This window comes from Tamandua tetradactyla, chromosome 6, assembly GCF_023851605.1.
Source record: "Tamandua tetradactyla isolate mTamTet1 chromosome 6, mTamTet1.pri, whole genome shotgun sequence".
NCBI lineage: Eukaryota > Metazoa > Chordata > Mammalia > Pilosa > Myrmecophagidae > Tamandua > Tamandua tetradactyla.
Genome location: NC_135332.1, coordinates 86706230 through 86727253, shown reverse-complemented (window position 1 = coordinate 86727253; position 21024 = coordinate 86706230). Strand labels below are relative to the sequence as shown.

The 21024-nt window shown below is 39.6% G+C and overlaps 1 protein-coding gene and 1 long non-coding RNA gene across 28 annotated transcripts in view; one reads left to right on the top strand and one right to left on the bottom strand.

Moving 5' to 3' along the window:
- The window catches only part of LOC143688586 (uncharacterized), a 32735-nt gene extending 13197 nt beyond the window's left edge, over window positions 1-19538 (top strand). The window contains exons 3-4 of the long non-coding RNA XR_013178153.1: window positions 13203-13325; window positions 19145-19538. This is a non-coding gene — a long non-coding RNA (uncharacterized LOC143688586). The remainder of the gene's footprint in view (window positions 1-13202; window positions 13326-19144) is intronic.
- The window catches only part of PTK2 (protein tyrosine kinase 2), a 404029-nt gene that overhangs the window by 50460 nt on the left and 332545 nt on the right, over window positions 1-21024 (bottom strand). For 26 of the 27 annotated variants that reach the window (XR_013178148.1, XM_077166685.1, XM_077166687.1 and 23 more), the window contains 2 exons: window positions 19979-20183; window positions 1227-1338 (listed from right to left, as the gene is read on the bottom strand). Coding sequence is in view for 26 of the 27 variants with exons in the window: in XM_077166685.1 (XP_077022800.1) it covers window positions 1227-1338; window positions 19979-20183 (317 nt within the window). In the remaining variant the exon portion in view is untranslated. Of the gene's footprint in view, window positions 1-1226; window positions 1339-1943; window positions 7712-19978; window positions 20184-21024 lie in introns of those variants that run through there. The other variant, XM_077166700.1, reaches the window with a different exon arrangement.

Sequence of the window (21024 nt, the reverse complement as noted above, 5' to 3'; positions counted from 1 at the left end):
ACATGCTCAGAACACTGCCTGAGAGGACAGGCCTGGAGCGGTAGCCAGTGGTTTCGTCATGGCACTGCCACTTGTCAGCATGCTGGCTGGCCAGGGCAAGGCACCCCTCTGTGCTTGCACACTCTTAACTACAAGTTGGAGAGATGACAGTAGCTACCTTCTAGGGCTGTCCTGAAGATTAAATAAATTAACACACGTCAGCTGCTGGGAGAATGCTTCTCATGTAAGTAACTGTAAAGGTTAACTGCTGCTATGAACTAAGATTTGGCGGTGTTATTGTATCTTCTAAGACAGAAATAAAAGAACAGGAGGGAATTTTGCTGAAATTCTTTTCTAAGTGAAGAGGAAAGGAAAGAAAGAAATCAATGTTCACATCTTTAAAATTTTACAAAACTACGTTGGTCATTTGTATTTATGTTAAATGTGTGCTCACGTTTACTGTTACACAGCTGAATACGTTGACAAAGAAAATAAAATTTTTTAGGTCAGGCACCATGATTTAAAAAAAACAGGTATATTTAAATAGCATTTTGCCTTAACAGATTTCTGAAAACAAAGTAAGTGTCAATTTTTCTTCTCAATCAGCCAGTGTGCAAAAATACGATTCTGTTAAAAGCAAAAAGTATATAAAGAGTTCTTTACTCTAGGCAAAGTGTTGAGGGCCAACTCTGTCCCAAACTGCCTGCCACACAGCACAGGAAAGGATTTTAAAGTGAATGGGCAGGCAAGCTCTGAGCATGCTGCCAGAAGATTTCCCCAGTAAACCAAAGCAAATGCGATGGGCTCCCTATTTCCACACCCCCAGGCTACCAACCCCAGACAAGAAAGAGGCAGTGATACAGACAAAGTTAAAGAAATAGGGTCAGGTGGGATTTGATTCATTTTTAAACAATGTAAAAGATCAGCTTTCAGCTTGACTCAATCATTAGCAAGAACAGCCATAACCATTCAGAGAAGTCAGGTGTCCACTAAAGTCTGACAATGGTGGAGGGGGAGGTGCAAAGAAGAAAAGAAAAAACATTTATGACTATATTTGAAATGCAAATTAGGAAAATGAGAGCCCATGAAAATATGAGGAAGAGCAAATAAACACTTAGTGGGTATAATTATCAATTTTCAATTAACTTGATATTTGGCTTCCTCTTTGTAAGTAACAGCTGTCTGCACCTTAAAGCAGAAGTTAAACAAGAGTACTACTGGGGTGGGGGTGGGGGAACCTTCACTACCTTGGGAGGTGCTTCATCGGACCCTCCTGAGTCCCAGGACACTGTGACCTGTCTTCTTGATTCCATTCTCATCCGTTCTTCTTGCTGAACCTTCTCCTCCTCCAGGATTGTGCTAAAGAGACAACACATTGTTTTAAGGGACGCTGACAATCCACGTTAGCACACACCAGTCACCATCCCATATTCTTATTCAAGGACCACCAATTTGCTAACAGTAGATGACAGCAATAAAGAAAGGCTCCTTTATCAGGAAAAGAAGGATCAAGTTTCTAACTCTTCACAAAATGATTCCAGAGCAGCCTTGGTCCAAAGGATAAGTTCATTTAGAGTACAGCGGTAAGGTAAGACAAGGACAGCCAGTAAACAAAGAAGCCGGGGAAATCAGGACCAACCAAGAGGAAATGTTTGTGGAACAAGGTTTACAAAATTACTGCGAGAAATCCCAAGCAGCACTTTATCAAGCATATACTTGTCTCAAGACAGATTCTTCACATGAGAATAGGCTCCTACATAATGCAACTAATTAACACATTATGTGACAAATCAGCAATTTGGCCAATTATCTTCCTAAACTGATCAAAACAACCTTCTTACTTTCAGTTCAACCAGGACTTTATCTTATCAGGAAAATAAGGAACCATGCACCAGCATTTACAAGTGATTCTGAGAATACTGCTTGCTAAATGGGAACACCGCAGCTGGCAACATGCTACTTACCCCTGCTGGGACTACTCCAGAGCCTAGCTGAAATCCAACATGCTGCCGTCCCTGTGACTGCTAGGCAGCCTCTTATTCTTGGCCGTGTGCCATAACATAAACTACTGAGGATGCAGCCAAAGCTAGACTTTCGCTAACTTCCAAGGTCTACCTGGATTTCCCAGAGCTTAGAGGCTGGTAGATCTTTGAAAACTCCCCACTAATGGGCCAACGGCTCCGTCCGTCTGTCCATGCCCAGAGCTCCAGAGTACTCATAATGAAGCCTGTTCAACTTTTCTGGCCTCCTAGTTGGAGTGCAGTAAATAACCACCCAGAATTACTCATAGAGTGAGATCAGCTGCACCAGACCCTTTTCTAATCTGGGAATTCGCTCAACTGTTTCAAAAATACATTCCTCCTTGACTGGAGGCTAGATTGTGCTGTTTCTCACGCAATCACCTTTTAAATCAGGAAAAGAGAGACAAAATTTATTTCATAATTACTCTGAGTCAGCAAACCATTACTACAGATGTCAGGGAGGTTTTGTTTTGTTTTTAAAGGAAAGGGTATGCTTTCCTCAAAGAAATGATTATATTAACACTTTAGAAAAAAATTATTAGTCAAAAGATCAAACCCCTGCCCAAATGTAATTTTGGTTTCCTTCTTGCTCCAGTTAAAGGATCACGACTGAGAAAACAAACAACGTGATACCTGAACAACACTTAAGAATTTAGCTGCAGCCTCAAAGGACTGGCAAGGTGCATTCTGTAAGCCTGGAGCTCTGCTGATGCTCCAAACCCCTCAACAGCAAGAGGAACTCAGAGGGTTTGGAGAGGGGTCCCCATGCTGCTGGGCCATCTTGAGCAAGAGGCTTTCAGTTTTCTAAGCTGCAACATGAATCAAGCTGCCAAGAGGATGAATTCAGAGAAAGGCTGTGGGAGTATCTGATAAGCTTTTATAACATGTACACAAATACTAGTTCTATCCATTCCTTACCTATACCTCTATTTCACTGGGGCATTTGCTCTGGGGTTGTTTATGAGATTATTTCAGCAAGAATGTGTTATTGGCTGCTACGTGAAAAATACAGGCACTCACAGGGCCTTGAGATGCTCTGTTGCTGTCTGAGCCAAGTGCTGTACCCAGAGGAGGGAGAGCAGCTCTCTGCCTGAGGCAGCCAACCACCAGAACTGTTCTCAAGGCTGAGCACTGTGGGAAGTTGGAGAGGAAGAGCCTGATGAATCGATAGCTCAGAGCAGTGGGCAACACAACAACACAGCTGCCTGAGAACACATAAAGCATTTCATGACTGAAGCACAGCAATGCTTTCTATTTATCATGTGGAAATAAATGCCCTTATATTTTAATTTGCTTTACTATTTAATTTTATAACTACACAGAAACTTTTGAACTTTCATGAGAACAGTGCCTGGCACACAGCTGACACTTAAATATTTGTTAGATGGGAAAACACTGCTGTGGGTAATGGTGGCTCAGTGGCAGAGTTCTCGCCTGCCATACTGGAGACCCGGATTTGGCTCCTGGTGCCTGCCCACACAAAACAAAAACAAAAACAAAAACAAAACAAAACACTGATGTATGTAAAATACATGCATTTCTTCAAGCCGTTAGACATGTGACACAACTGAGAAAAGGACGGTTACGGTTATCACTGAAAAACAGCATGGCAGAGTAGAAGAAGCTTGTTTCCAAACTGAGTTCAGATTTAAGTTCTGCTACAGACAGGCTATGTGACCATGGACAACGCCAGCCCTCTGAGCCTCACCCATAAAATGGGGAGAATGCCTCCCTAACTACCTGTCTCCAACGGTTATTACCAAGATCTGTTAAAAGTGGGCCACCCTGAGCAAGAGGCTTTCAGTTTTCTAAGCTGCAACAAAACCTACATGAAGAGCTATGAAATCCACAAAACTTTCAAAAATGGAAAGAACAATTAAAAATTCCCAAATAATATCTCACATAACAAAAAGCTACCATTCCCATCATATACTGCTAGGAATTCAAATGACTTAAAATCCAACTAGAGTTTGATTTTAGATAAAAGAGAGCAAATCCATCCAAGTGCTTATTAGAGTGTTAGTGATAAAATAATTAAGACTAGCCAGCAATGAAATAAACCAGTAAGTCAAGTATATACCTGCTAAAACAGCATTGATACAATGCCTTTGAACTTGACAAGTACAAAAAAGTCATAAAAATAATTAAAGAGCAGTAGCTGATACCTTAGTATGTATGATCTAATATGCTCACCAGGTCCCATTCATTTACCAAATGTGGAAACCTGAGGAAGTTAATCTCAGCTTACCACAGACTATAAAATGCAAATAAATCTATACCTTAAGAGGCTGCTTGAGGATTAAATATGATACTAAGCTTTTTTAGGAACTAGCTTGCTCTTTTTCCTTTCTTTGCTTTATTTCCTTTCTCCTTCCATTCCCTAGACACACTGTGCTTGCTGCTGCCTCATAAGTGGTCTCCATGGAATACCTCTCTCTCCTTCTTCTGGTCAACTCCTACTTACATTTCAAGTGCCAAATAGTGGTTCTTCCAGAAAGTCTTCCCTGAAGCTCCTAACTTCCTTTAGGCTGAGTTTTGTTTCTCTTCTATGTGTTCCCAGAACAATGAGGGCTTAACTATAACGCCTACTAAAATGCCTCCTAAACTGTCTGCTTGGCTTTTGCTCCCACTAGGCTGAGCACTGCTTCTTGAAGGCCCATTTTCACATTCCCAGAATTAGCACAGATGAATTGATGAATGAAAATACAATCATCAGAGTAAATTCACTAATTGGTGAAAAAGAGCAGATTACCAAGCTCCCTGTATGTTCAACTGGCCAAACAGAAAGAAATTGCTTTCTTTATGATGGCTGGAAAGAGCAGGGATTCCCATGTGGGCAGAAATGGCCTGAATGGCTAGTAGTTTTTTAGCACCCTGTTCTAAATAACTCAATCATTTAACATTTAAATTAGAAGCACAAGAGACCCTAAATCAGAATTTACTAAAATGTTATGGTTTTAACAAGGGAAAAACCCACCAAAAAAGAAGCAATAAAACAAAACAAAAAACTTGTCTTTCCTTTCATTTCTTCAAATAATCAAAATACTTTGAGAAGGCCAAGCAGGACATACCATTAAAGCAGTCTGATTCCATATGGGCTGTTTTGTGAATGGCATCCCTGTTCTTAAGACCTTGGTTGCCCACCAATAGTACTATGGCGTCCTTTGCATTAGGAGACTCTCTCTGGCTGCATATGCCCCAATTCCCACCCAGATTCTTATTCTCTATTCTCTGACCTACTGAGTTTACAGTCTGAATCCTTCATTTTGGCCCCTAATTACATACGGCCACGTGTGTGCCACTGCTTATGGAATTTAGATGGCCTGCTTCTTGTGATTGTCAGACATGGATCCAATTTCTCTGGTCAGATATTTAGTATTTGCATACTACAGGAACTTCAATATTCCTTTAATGGAGCACACCAGCCTTGCTCTTCAAAGAACTCAAGGACAACTGGGAAATAAGTTCCATGAATCTCAGTACTTCATTCTCATACCAAAAATAACATGTCAAAATGCTTCTGAGAAACCATAATTTGTTGTTCATGGTAACCAAGAATATAAATAACTCATAAAAATATCTGTTTTTACAATTGGAAGACCATTCCATAGATGAAGTAAGAGTGTACATGGAGACATTTCTGAACTTTTCTCTTTACAGCAGCTGAAGAACCTCGAGCAATAAACTAGAATGTGCAGCATGTCAAGGAGGTCAAATTTAAGCATATTTTCCCAACTGCGAATATTTTTAGTAGCAATACATTCCACTGGAAAATGTTTAGCTGCCTAATGTGAATTGGCAATAAGCCCTTAACGTTTTTCTTTGAGTGGTGATTTCCTAGAATGGGTGCAGGGTTCAAACTTGCAAACAGATGCAACAACAAAAGACTTTTTGGTTAACAAATGTTTGAACACTTGATAATTATACCTTTGTTTATCCATGGGTCTCATCTAAGTAGAGAAATGAGGAAAGGAAAGAAGTGCTTTATTTAATGCTAGTTTTAATTTTATTTCTGACTTCTTTCACTTTAACAGAAAAATCACCAAAATAAACAATTCATAATACAAAGGACATAAAATCTTTTAAGAGTTGTTTTTTTTAAAAAAAACAAAACCTGATTTTCTTCTTTTGGACTGCAACACTCTCTTCTCTAACGGTCTCACCATCTCCATGAACTGGTATGTAGAGATCTTAGAAAATTTCCATCATGGAGTAACAAAATTTGATTTCACTTATAAGGCATATTGATAGTTAGCAAGAAAGTGTTCTAACAGTTTCCGTGTTTCCAATATTGAGCTAAGACACAAATAAAAACAAATTTTTAATGGAGACAATCCAACATACACAAGTTTTAGGAGTAGAGAAGGCCAATAATTACTGAGTGGCTAATAGGCTATTCAAGGCGTTCCAGAAGAAGAGGCAGCAGATATAAGTGAAGTAACCGCAGGCAATCCTGCCCATTTCAACCTGCTTCATCACCCATATCACAAGAATAATAATGTCTGACCTAGCTAATGTTAGGATGCAGAAATAAAATATATAAGAAAAGAGTATAAAATTTTAAGTAAATGTTAGTTCTAAACTTTTAACTCTCTTATGTATAATTAGAAATAAATGATTTTTAAAGTTATTTCATTTCTGTAGCATTTTTCCTGAGATTTACTATACCTACCACTTTGCTTTTGGAAACATTTTTTCTTTGAGATACAAAGAAATATTTGAGATACAAGAAATATTCCTTGCTTTAATAAGAGAACTTTAATAAGAGATTGGACTTTGATCACTTAAACAAAGGGATAAAATTAGACTTGGATATAAAATTGGTCTGGTTTAACAGCTTCTTAGGCTAATCTGGAAAATATCCACCCAAAGAACAGTGATCAAATTTGTAGGAAAAAAAAAAGCCAAGCGGGAAATTACTTGTCTTGGCAAGTTCAAGGAAATACCACTTTTGAAACATGATCTCTTATAATTAACCAACATTACCTCACTATAAAGGAATGAAATTGACCTTTTTAACAAAAAACAAACAAAAAAGCAACCCAAAACCCAACTCTGGCATATTTGCTGGAAACTTGAGATGAGGCTGGGGATGTCACGTCTGGATGTAGCTGACATAGTGGTGATGGTGGCATAATCACAGGGCCGCAGCATGTGCCTCTGCTCTTTTCCTCTTATAAATATGCTCAGTAGACAGGGCACTTAGCTTCACAAATGCACCGAAATCATATTTCTCTTACATATCTCACACTGTGGAATATGAAACACTTATTTTTGGTTGTTGTGTTACCCATTTCAGAATTATTATTATTATTTTTAAAAGGATTTCCTGTAAAATCATACTTTAAAATGGTATCCTCTATCTATTTCTGGTAAGGTTAAGTTGCTCCTATTTGACAAGCCTCATACTGAAAGCATTATAAACGCAGGATACAACATAAGAAATCACCACCTGAAAAACATAGGAAAGCAACCCAGAGCAGTGAAATTCTAGCTGGGAGCTCAAACTAGGAAGAAGGGAACAGCACTGGGGAAGCCTCCACCTTTTTTTTTTTTAATTTATGATACATAACCACATACAAACTCTTTCTCACCATATGATCATTCTGTTCCTGCTATACAATCAATAACTCACAGTACCATCACATAGTTGTATATTCATCATCATGATCATTTCTTAGAATATTTGCATCAATTCAGAAAAAGAAAAAAAGAAGAAACTTCATACACACCATACCCCTTACCCTCCCTTTCATCGATCACTAGTATTTCAATCTACTAAATTTATTTTAATATTTGTTCCTATTATTTATTTATTTTTAATCCATATGTTTTACTCATCTGTCGATAGGTAGATAAAAGGAGAATCAGACACAGGGTTTTCACAATCACACAGTCTCACTGCAAAAGCTATATCATTATACAATTATATTCAAGAAACATGGCTACTGGAACACAGCTGTACATTTTCAGGTAGTTCCTTCCAGCCTCTCTGTTATACCTTAACTAAACAGGTGGTATCTATTTAATGCATAAGAATAACCTCCAGGAAAACCTCTCTACTGTTTGGAATCTCTCAGCCATTGACCCTTTATTTTGTTTCATTTTGCTCTTCCCCCTTTTGGTCGAGAAGGTTTTCTCAATCCCTTGATGCTGAGTCCAGCTCATTCTACGATTTCTTTCTGATGTTGCCAGGAAGGTTCACACCCCTGGGAGTCATGTCCCACGTAGAGAGGGGGAGGGCAGTAAATTTGCTTGTTGTGTTGGAAACCTCCATTTTTAATGGCAGTCAGTCACAAGGCAGGCTTGAAGAACCAGATGACTGAGCTTAGGGAACCGTAGCAGATGGAAAATAAGAAAAAATCCCAGAGAAAAATCCAGAGAGGAGGAATCCCAAATTCTCTGTATATTCTGACCCAATCTCTGGCTAACCCCTGAACCATGCCCATGCAGAGATAAGGCTAAAATAACCGAACTGAGATTTCAAGTGCCGCCCATGGCAAGGACAGAGTTCTAAATTTGAGAACAGCCAAGTTATACCACAGACAAAATGAACACTCATTTTTTTTTTTTTTAACATGGGCAGGCACTAGGAATCAAACCCGGGTCCTCAGGCATGGCAGGCAAGCATTCTTGCCTGCTGAGGCACCATGGCCCACCCAAAATGAACACTCTTAATTAAAAGGAATAAAACATAATCCTGAATTTCTGCGACAAATCATTCAAAATGCCCCCAATATAATCTAAAATCACTCAACATACAAAAAAACATGAAAATGTAGCCCATCCTTAAGAGGATTCAAAGGAATTCAAAGGAGGCTGACTCCACAGATGACTCAGATATAGGAATTGGCAAAGATTTTAAACACTCTCATAATAAAAGAACATGAAGGAAACTTTGGTCACAATTAACAAAAAGATAGGAAATCTCAGCAGCGAAACAGAAACTAAAAAAAAAAAAGAAGAAGGCAAATAGGAATCCTATGTTTGAAAAAATATTGCATCTGAATATTTTATAGGATGGAATGAACAGCAGGATGGACATGGAAGAACAAAGAGTAATGATCTTGAAGATTTATCAATAAAAATGACCTAATCTGAAAGACAAAGAGAAAAAAAAAGACAGGGGGAAGAGGGATTTAAAAAAGAAAAGGAACAGACACTCAGGGACCTGACAGGTTGGCTATACATTCAACCAAAGTCTCAGAAGTAGAGAAAGAAAATGGAGAAGAAAAAAAAATCTGATGATTTAATGGTCATCCCCTCCGCCCAATTTGTTAAAAGTCATAAATTTACAGATATATAGGATTCAGATAACCCCAAGTGTGATTAATTCAAAAGAAAGCCCCACCCAGGCACATCCTAAAGTGTTAAAAACCAAAAATAAGGAGAAAAGCACGAAAGCAGCTAGAGAAAAACGGCATGTTAGATACAGAGGATTTCATTTCAATAGCTACTGACTTCTCATGAGAAATCATGGAGGCCCAGAGACAGGAGAAAACAGCTCTAAGTGCTAAAAGGAAAAACAAAATAAAACAGCAACCTATCAACCCAGGATTCTATATCAAGTGAAAATAAAGATATTTTTAGACAAAATAAATCTAATGGAAATCAACATAAACAAACCTGTACTACAAGAAATGCTAAAGGAAGTTCTTCAGGCTGAAGGGAAATCAAATGGAAATAAGACCATCTGGAAAGAATGAAGAAGATTAGCAAACATGGGGGTATATATAAAAGACTATTTTCCCCCTTACTTTCTTTAAAATACCATTTAAAGCAAAAATTATCTTATTTTGTGGGGTTAATAATGTATGTCCATGTAATGTATATGCCAAGTGCTGCATGACGGATCAAGGTGGTTGCCAGGTTTCGCCATTCTAAGTGAAATATAATTATTAATAAGGAGACTGTGGAAAAGTAAAGCTGTTTATTATAATTCCTAGAGTAACCACTAAAACTATAATGTGAGATGGCATTACTAAAATACAGAACAGGAAGAAGGTGTTAAGGGAGAGAAAGTGATGTAGGAGAAAACCTATTGGCTTCAAAGTGCCAAGCACTGTGGGCTAAGATCTAAGTGACTGCAGAGCACTTCTGCTTCTCTCCCCCATCTAGGCTTTAAGTACATGCTTATGTGGTTATTTATCGGGAGCCAGTGTTTCTACACTTCTTTCTTCCATTCTTTAATCCAATCTTATTTCTCTGTCCACCCCTGTACAAGCTGAAGTAGAGGAGGGAACCACTTAGAGACACTGATATTTTGTTTTCCAACAAAGGAAGAGAAGGACCTTCACATTTGTTTCATTCTTTCTTAATGTTTTTAGGAATAACTCTGGAGTCAGAATTCAGTGCAGGTGAATTTAGAAATAAAGAGGAAACTGTGGGGAAAAGGGAAATGACAGTGGAAATAGAATTGATGGGAAAGGACTATGGTGGCTCCTTGGGCACGACTGAGGATTTGGTGTAGAGCTCAGAGGAAGGTAACGGCAAATATACAGTTTATAGCTGAAACGGAATCGTAGGCTTCATCTAATCTGAGGTCTCTTTTTACAAACAAGTGAGGGGAAGTTACGGAGGAATACAAAAGGGAGCAGGTGAGTAAGTGAGACCTTAGAAGAGGAGATAAACAAATAAGAATGAGCACTGATCTTGGAGTCAGGAGACCAGAGCCTAGGATCTTGATCCTTCCTTTGCTGTTGAACCCCTGGCAAGTCAGAGTGCTCTGCTAGGCCTCAAATCTTGCAAGTGAAAAGGCAATAATACTCATTCTTCAGAGTTTTTGTAAAATTCAAATAAGGTATTAAGTGTGAAAATGATCTGTGAAGCTAAGTACAAGGGATAGTTTCCTATGAAGTACAAGTTTAATATTACTAGAAATTTGCTTACTGCACAGAATATCATGATAGAGACGCACATGTAAGACACTGAATGTGTGGGTGAGAGCCAGTGAAAGATGAGATATATTCTTCAATAAGAAACAGTTAAGACAACTTCTAGTGGAAAAATTTAAATTTCACATTAAGTTCCTATTAAATTTACTTCGTTTACTAGGAAGTCTAAGGACCAATAATGTTGAAGTTTTAGATGCTGTGAATATTTTAAGATGTATGTAAGGATAACAGAGAAACAGACTTATTTGTCTAGATAACATCTGTAAGTATGGAGACCCACAAGACACCAATGAGAAGGAAACTATTGGAGTGGTGTCTAAGGGAGAATTTAGACATCGCTTTTACAAGGAATTTTGGAAGTAAATATAAAACCACTTTAAAAAAAACACATACAGAAAAGAAGTACAAGTAACCTTGTGTCATTAATCAAATATAGAGCTTCTAATCTTAAGTTTGCATTGTAGGATAAATGAGGAATCAAAAACCGTTTTATAAAAGAAACTTGTCTAAGATGCTGCTCACAGATTAACATTTAAAAACCCACACCAATAGGAGACATCTATAAAATAGTCCAAAAAGAAGTGCTTTGTGTTTTGATACCTGGTTAATAGTAACAGCTAAGACTTTAATAGCATTGTTGATGTATTAAGCAGACGATGTGCATTACCTCGTTTAAAGCTCACAAGAACCCTAAGAAGTAACCCTATTTTACAAAGAGGGCGATGAAGGCTTGAAGACACCCCCCCAGGATAGTACATAGTAGCACCAGGACCTGTACTCAGATCTGACTCCGAAGCTCATATTCTCACAAAGCTCTGTTGCTGCATGCCTCAAAATTAAATGCAAACAACCAAACTTCTTTTTCAAGGTGCCTGATGGTAACTGATGATTTCTCTTTCTTAGATCCCCAGGCATCTTCTGGGTCTTCAGAAAAATTTTTGCTTTTCTTACTCCTACTATAAGAGAGCTGTAGTTGTGTCCTCTAGGAGCCGCACACAATTTTAAGCATTTCGGATGAATTACTGCATTTAACCCCCAAAACAAGACTGTGGGTAACCTTTGCAGTCCTGCATTTACAGGGAGTTTAAGTGACTTGCCCAAAGACACACAGACCTTAAAAAGTTCTCTGAATAGTTTAACCTTCATAATACAATACATGTAACTTCAAATACTAGATTAAATTCCCCCAAATTCACATCATCTCTATGTTTGTACTTATGTGGGTTACACACACAAATATACCCTCTCTCATATTACTCTAAAGGTATTGTTGGCTTGAATCAGTAGTCTTACAGACCAACTGAAATACAGCTTCTGTTCCTAAGAGGCCTTGCAACTTCCACTGAATAGGATACTGAGCTCCAACGTGAAAAATCTAAGACATCTTGCAGTTTCTCTGAGGTAAGCTATAGCCCTGACCAAGCAGCTTACCCCAAAGGCCAGTTTTGGGTGACAAAGTTAAGAAGCAAAACATGACAATGCTAAATTAAACAAATAAAAAATCCCCACAAAACCCAGAATCCTTAAAAACCCCCAAACAGGAGACAACATTATGTGCACTGGGTAAGCTCCCAGTGGTGGGTGATGCAGACCCTCTGGCCAACACGCCACTGTGCTTGGCTCCCACTTGCCCGAGGTTGCCACTGGAGAGAGTCGTCCTTGTCAAAAACACATCCTACCTGTGTATATGAGATGATTGGGGCCACAGCAGCAAATGCAACACATTCAGGATGGGACAACAAAGAAATCATAACTAGTAGAACAAGCCCTTTGCAACTAACACACTAAAACAGCGTCACCCTTCAAAACCTTGTAGCACCTTCACATATTTGCGAGTGGTGCTGCCATGCTGTTTGGGGACTTTCTTTGGTTGATACTCAAAAAAAAAAAATGAAATCCAGCTTCTGGAATTCCTTGTAATATTGCATTTTTTTTGTCTTTAATTAAATGATATTAACAGTTTGCTCACCAGTCAAAAGCACTAGCACACTTAATGATTTTAGCCACATCTATCGTGTTCTCCTACCAACAACACGAGCTCTAGACTCAGGAGGATTCTCCTTGAATTCCAGACCTGCTACCTTAGGTAGGTGCTGAACTGTACGGAGTCTCAGTTTCCTCATTTATAAATCACCTACATCCCAGAGGACCGTGAGGAATAAGATTTTGAAATAATGCGTGGAAGTTCTTGGCACAGTGCTTGGCAACAGAAAGTGTTCAATAAATGTTAGTTTTTACTGTTATAACTAAAAAAGCAAACTGTGGAGGACCGAGACTTGCTATCAGTGAATGCATTATGGTTTTAAAGGTGTTGCTACAGAGTCATTCTAAGAGGAGAGAGCTCAGCAGTGGATGACCAACTGAAAAACATGGACAGCCTTCCAAGATGACACTTGCAAAATTGGAGTTCTTTTAGAAGCTGAATGTTGAGGTAAATTTGTTTATACACCTCTTATATATCCTTTTACCTAATAAACTAAATTCACGTATACCTTCTGACCTAGCCATTTGACTCTTGGGTAAACCCAACTGACAGTTTTGTGTGTATACTCACCAAAGACACCTTCTCTCATGTTCACAGACAACTATTCCTGATGGCCTCAAACAGTAAACTATTCAAATTTCTACTAACAGTAGAATAGATAAATGCATTCACAGTTGGAACACTATACAGCACTGAGAATGAAATACAGTTCCCTGCAAGAATGAAGCTGATCAGGTCAGGATTAAGGTAATTCAGAATACAGTGGGAAGACATTGTCTATATTTTACAACGTTATCTATTCTTTGAGACCAAAGAAAGAAAGGTTTTACTGTGTCCAGAACCTAAATTTTCTGTAGCACATAACCTAACTTAACCCATCTGGGTAGATCATTTAAACAATTTAAACACAGGGAGCCCAGAATAAGAACAAGGGCCTTTAATCCTGTATAGCTTCATGCCTGGATACATCCCAGAGTATACTGAGCAGATAACCAAAAAGTATTGGCAAAGTCCCTTGAGGGTTGGGAGAAAAAATATGGAAGTATAAATTTTATCACTGTGGAAATCTCTGATACTGTGTCAAACATCAGGGACACCCAAATCAATAGGCCAAGCTCTTGATCTTTTTTTCCAATCTACTCAATTTATTTTAATCTTTGTTCTCCCTACTATTTATTTTTGTCTGTATTTTTTACTCATTTGTCCATATCGTAGATAAAAGGAGCATCAGACACAAGGTTTGCACAATCACACAGTCACACTGTGAAAGCTGTATCATTATACAATCACCTTCAAAAAACATGGCTACTGGAACACAGCTCTACAGTTTCAGGCACTTCCCTCTAGCCACTCTAATATACCATAAACTAAAAAGGGATATCTATGTAATGTGTAAGAATAACCTGCAGGATAACCTCAGCTGTGTGTGAAATCTCTCAGCCACTGACCCTTTGTCTCACTTCTCTCTTCCCCCTTTTGGTCAAGAAGGTTTTCGCAATCCCTTGATGCTGAACCCCAGCTCTTTCTGGGATTCCTGTCCCACGTTGCCAGGAGGTTTAAATCCTTGGGAGTCATATCCCATGTAGATAGGGGGAGGGCAGTGAGTTTGCTTGCCCTGTTGGCTGAGAGAGAGAGAGAGGCCACATTTGAGCAACAGAAGAGGTTCTCTGGGGGGTGACTCTTAAAATAGCCTTAGTCTATCCTCTGCAGGGATAAGTTTCATAGGAACAAACCCCAAGATTGAGGACTTGGCCTATTGATTTGGTTGTCCCCACTGCTTGCTAGAACACTGGGAATCCTCCAAATGGGTAAGTTGAGTTTTCCCCCTTTCTCCTCATCCCCCCAAGGGGACTCTGCAAATACTTCTTTATTCACTGTTCAAATCACTCTGGGATATATCAGCAAGTCCTTGATGTTGAGGCTTGCTCTTGTGAAGCTTACATGTGTAGCGGAAAAACTTAGCCTACCTATAGGCATGCTAAAAGTTCGTTCTGGAAGACCTTATTTGCTGCTTAGGTGTCTGTCTCTCTGTAAGCCCAATTCTACAACTGAAATCATTTCCCTCCTCACTACATGGACCATGACATCCAGGGGTGAAAGTTTCCCTGGAAGTGTGGGAGATGACTCCCAGGGATGAGCCTGGCCCAGGCACTGTGGGATCAACAATGCCATCATGACCAAAAGGGGGAAAAGAAGTGTAACAAATAAGGTATCAGTGGCTGAGAGAATTCAAATAGAGTCAAGAGGCTACTCTGGAGGTCACTCTTAATACACACTTCAGTTAGACACTGCTATTATAATTTGACGAACCCCAACCAAAACCATTCCAAACCAATCCTAAAAGAACACCTAGGGCAATATTAAGATTCTACAGAGGTTCCATGCACTAGGGTAACTTTCCAGAAACCTACAAAAATCCAGATGTGTCCCTGGACCAGATAAGTCCTGAAACCTAGAAGGGGCCAGTCTTTCTAGAACAGCAGCTAGTTCTCTCTCCCTACCCCTTATAAGTGACAACCCTTTGAACATGAAAAAGGTAGAATGGGTATAGCCCAAATACCTTTAAAGAGTGGGAGAAAGATCAAGGTGATGGTGGAGTTATACAGAGAAGGTCAGGTTTAACAAAAGAGCAGGACTGCTGAATCATTACATTGATATTTTTTTCAGTTTCCAGCATCTTAGAACAGGTGGAAGTAAAAACGGAAAATCATGGAATTGTAACCCATACCAAGCTCTGAACTCTGTTCTACAACTAATTGTTGTGCTGCGCTTTGAAATTTATTGCTTTTTTGTATATACATTATTTTTCACAAAAAATAAAAATAAAGTCAATTGTGATGATTAAAAAAAAGGTCTGGAATAGAATAAATGCTACTTTAAAATGTAAGAAAATTTGGCCTGTGTTTACATATGCTTGTAAAATTTTATTTTAGTGTAGTCTTATGAACCTCCTTAAAAATCAAAGAACAGTTATTAAAAAATAAAAAGAAATACAGTTCCAGAACAATATGAATAATTCCCCAAACTAAATATTGAGGAAAATAAACCATATACAAAAAGAAGTACATCCTGAGTGATAACATTTATATAAAAATGGGCAAAGCCAGTATGGCCAGGACAGCAGCTACTCTTGAGGGGTGAACAAGAAAGGGGTTCTGGGTGGTCTCTGGAGTTTCTAGTTACTAGGGGGTGTTCAATCTGTGAAAACCCATTCCCCTTTTGATCACGTGACATTTTTATTATATCTCAACAGAATGTTTAAAAAACATAGAAAAACTTTGGGACAAAACTACAAGTTTGATAATTTTTTTCAATAGCTTTCATTATTCTATTAAGGATTTAAGAAACTTAACATTAACTTATTTTGCTTCTCTAAATCAAGATAGAACTGACATGCTGTTTTTTGTAGTGGTATACATTTCAGTCAAGGAGAGAATATGGATGGGAAATATTATTTTAGAACATAAGCTACAAGAGGGCAAGCAGAAAAGTACTTATTATGGTTTGCTTAGTATAGTACCTAAGAAAGAACTAAATGAATTAACCAGTGATCTACAATTCTTTTCTCATCCAAAAAGTATTTTGTACACTCTTATTGCCTGACAATCATAAAGCATAAGAATGCTAGAGTACATATTATTAAAAAATATCATTGGTAATCACTTTAAAATATTCATACTGAGGAATTTCTACACCTGATAACAGGCCACCCAAGGGTTAATCTACCTGTGCCTGATAATGAAACAGGATATAGGGAAACAGGCTCCTTGAGTCAGAGAAGACCAACCCACGGAAGTATGATCAAAGTACTTTTCCTGTGACAATGCCTAACAAGTTCCATCATGAAAACCATTGTTCTCAACTGATATAGCCAAAAAAGAATATATGGTCCAATTAAAAATAAATAGTAGCCCAAAGTAATTTGAATCTATTTGCAATATTTCTTTTACGGTAGAGAAGAAAAATGGAACTTGGGTAACATTTTTAACTAGAATTGGGTAAAAGGGCTATCCAAAACTGACTGCTTTTTCATCAAAATTTTGAATATAAGAAAAATTTGAAAAGGAATAGGTAGAACCCATTAATTACTGCGAGAGCTTGTTGTTTTTTTTGGGGGGGGTGCATGGTCCAGGTGCAATAGATTTTTAAGTCTAAATGTGCAAGCAAGCTACTATATGACAAGGTCAAATTATATTGGCCTATTTGGCAGCTGTATTATAAATGATGCAAATGCAAAGTTAATGTTCATTTCAGACTGAAATAGAACAATACAGAGCAAATGAATTCACAATTACCTGTGCTAAGTGTGCACACAAGAAGATACCCGTAAATTATTGTCTAGGTATACTATAAAACAAATTATGCTTAGTCCTGAAAATACATTTTGGGGAGCTTTGGAAGGTAATTTACCTTAATGGCACATCCCTTCAGCTAATGATAAAACAGGCTCACATGGTCCAGTGCCTGCAGTGACTTGGGTACAGGCTCCCAGCGGGGGTGGGGGTGGGGGAAACGGGACAGGACAGACACCACGAGGTGAGCATGACGATCCCTGCCCTCAAGGAGCTTCAGTCTAGTAGGGAGGAGACATACTAGACTGTGAGCTCCTCGAGGGCAGGAAAAGTGCTTCAGTCATCTCTGCCTCAGGGACGAGCACCAGGCTCAGCTATGGTAGGGGCTCAGAGGATTTGCTGAACAGAACTGAATACAGGGAAGCAGCAGTCTCTGGCAGTGCAGGGGTAGTTTAACAAGAAGGACCAAGTGCTTGGAGGAGATGGTGGTTGGCTGTGAGGTCTGGAAGAGGCAGCACGTGAATAAGCTAACACAGGCGGAGGTGGGAGGCACTGCAGGTCACTGGCGTGCTTGGTATGACCAGAGCATGTGAGAGGGATGGGAAGACACTTGGGCTGTGATGAGAGGAGTCCTGGATGTGAAGCCTCTACCCCAAATGGGAGGTAGCAGGAACTCAGGGAAAGCTGAGTCAGGCAAGCAGTTGGGAGAAGAGTCTGGAGGGAGGGAGCAGTAAGGGAGGATGAATTCTGCAGCTACGGTGAGCTGTCATGGGGAAATGGGGTAGGTACAGGGAAGAATTTGGATGTCTCCAAAGAGAGGAGGATAAAGGAAGGCAGCAGGAGGGGAAGTAAGTGTTGGCTTAGAAGAGGTAATGCTTTGCTTTTTTGGATAAACCTGATATAGAGCCCACGATTTAAAATGTAGATCTGGGACTTGTGAGAAAAGGGTAGGATTGAAGCTAAAGACACACAGAGGTGAGAAGCAAAAGCACATGAGTGGGTAAAGTAAGTCAGGAAGCTCACTGAGAAAGAAGGGGCAGTCAGTGGGGACAGAAATTACTTTCAGTGGCAATGGGAGATCAGCAACTCTCTTACGTGAAGGAGATGTTGGGGAGGTGGTGTCAGATAGGGAAGATTTCAAGGACAAGGTCTGTTAAATTCTGAGGAAATGTCAAGGAGGTACAAAATAACTTATGAGCAAAACATGAAATATAGTGTTTTCAGAAACCAACTCTGATAGTGACAAAACAGATGTTCCATGACAATAAACTAGGCAACTGAAGATTTAGAGTTTGAAGAAAATGCAGAGATGAGAACACTGTCTAAAGCATATGAAGGGCCATTTTGTGAAAGGGGAAGGAGAGCTGTTTCCTGGGGCCCTAGGAAATGGAATGGGGCCATGGAGTCCCAGGGGTGCAGATGCCTGTAGCTGCCCCTCAGAGTGTTTTCTGTCCTTCTCTCTCTCCCCTATGGAATTGCAGCTGTCTGGAGGAAGGGATTTTGCTTGGTTCTGCATGGAATTCACAGAGTCCAGCTTAGAACAGAGTGGGTGCTCAGCAGATACTTGCTGACAGATGAACCTTCTACCCATGGTCTCAAGTCTTCCTTGAAAAGTTCCTGCTAATAGGTTCAGCTGCCTAATGATGAGGAGAGGAGGAAGAAGGCTTAGAGAGGGTTCAAGCATTGGGTGAGAAGGTTGGGCTAGGTGGATTTCTGGGTCTTTTGGTATATTTGGTGATTTTTATGGAAAAGACTAAAATTCAGCAAGTTAAGAAAACAAAAAGTCACTTAGAAGCAGGGAAGAACCAAAGTTGTGAGAACAGGGAGTATAGCATAGACTAAACGATGGTGGTGGTTTGGTATGATAACTAAGCTCTCCATGACCATGTGTCATATTAAAATATTTTGTTTATTAAAGTATTAAATCTCAATCTAGATTCTAATTCAATTCAATTAAACAAATGTTTATTGCAGTGCCAGGTGCTAAGCTCAGCTTCCAGGGAAAAAGACATGATAAGACCCAGCTGAGGCCCATCAAGTATTTAGAGGCTAGAAGACACAAACAAGCAGACAAGAAACTCTCCCCAAAAGGAAGAAGGCAGATTCTGTGTGGATTCACATCGGAGCGGTGTGTCACATGAAATGGTCCTCGTGTGCTTCCCTCCCAGGGGACTGTGAACTCCTGAGCTTTGGGACCCAAAAAATGGCAGCCAAACAGGCAATATGGATGTTTTCAATATAATAACAGAAGTCTCCAAAGTGCCAATGGAGTGGCTATCTCTTTGGGGAGGGGTTCACAAGGGAAGCTTCCTGAAGGAGGTGACACCTGATCTGGACTCTAAAGTCTGAGCTAGGAGTCCATGAGGTGGCAAAGGTGAGGAGGTCATTTCTGGGAGAGGAAATGACATGCAAAAGGCCTGGGAGCTGTGAAGGAGAATTGTGAGGGAGGTATGCTGGAATATAGTATTTCAGGGAGGGGAAGGAGAGGTGAGATGAGACTGGAGAGATGAGATGAGACTGGAAAGGAAAAGTAGGGACCAAATGAGTGTGGGTCTTGGAAGCCATGCTAAGTCAGTCAGAAGCTCGGCAGAAAGAGCTGATCATGATTGAATTTTGTTAAGATTTTAAGATAAAATTTACTTAAGACTCTAGCAAGGTATAAAGAAACACAAACCAATTAATAAATAATCACATTTGTAGAAGAACTAGCCTTACCGTATTGATAAAATGACCCTAATATGCTGTAATGCCAAAGGAGAAGTAGCATGAACCTGCCCCCTACCCAGGCCCACTCTCCTCGCTTCCTACCTGAGCTGGGCTTTAAGTTCCGTGAACCTGGGCCGCCGGCTGGGGTCGTAGGCCCAGCATTTCGTCATAAGGCTGTAGAGGGTAGGAGGGCAATTTGGAGGCATTGGCAATCTTTCTCCATTTTCAATACGTCCAATCACGTCATTGTTCTTCACTCCTTGAAAAGGCTTCACACCATGCATCAGTATCTCCCACATACACACACCTGTGAAGCATGAATGAAAAAATAACTGTAACTTTAGCCTGAAGACTACACTTCCTACATTTCAGGAATAACTCTATAGCTGGCACCAGAGTATCAGCTGAATGGTTTTGGGCAAACCTCAAAGAAGCAGACACTACAGAAGATGAGGATCAAATGTTCAAGCACTAAGGCAAGTCCCAAGACAAGCCAGGGAGGTCAGATCCAGAATAAAGATATTTAATATCTTAATTTTGTGGTGTGGTGGTTTGGAACTGTATGTACCCCAGAAATTCATGTCCGTAAAACCAATTCATTCCTGTGGGTATGAACCCATTCTAAGTAGGACCTGTGATAAGGTTACTCCAGTTAAGGTGTGACCCACCTCATTTAGGATGAGCCTTAATTCTCTTACTGGAATCCTGAGAGAGAGGAAGGAGAGAGGGAAAGAAGGATAAAGGGGGAAGAGAGAGGAGGAGACAGCCAGCAGCTGGTCTTCAGGAAGAAAGCACTGCCTGATGATGTTTGATTTGGACATTTTTCTCAGCCTCAAAACTGCAGGCTAATAAATTCCCATTGTTAAGCCAACTATTTCATGTATCTGCTTTCAACAGCCTAGGAAACTAAAACAAGTGGTTCTGAAGAACTGTCTTAGAAGCATATGGAACTGTTCAGTATAAAGCTGAAAGGATAGGATGCCAAATGTAGGTTTGAGATAAACATTAGGTTATTCACGTCAAAGCAATGAATGAGAGATGGCAAAGGGATTGAGGAGAGAAAGAAGGAAATAGACAAGATAACTCCCTGGAAAGGGAGTAAGAGCAGAGGGATCCAAAGAGGATGTAGGTCAGAGGAGTGGAAGAAG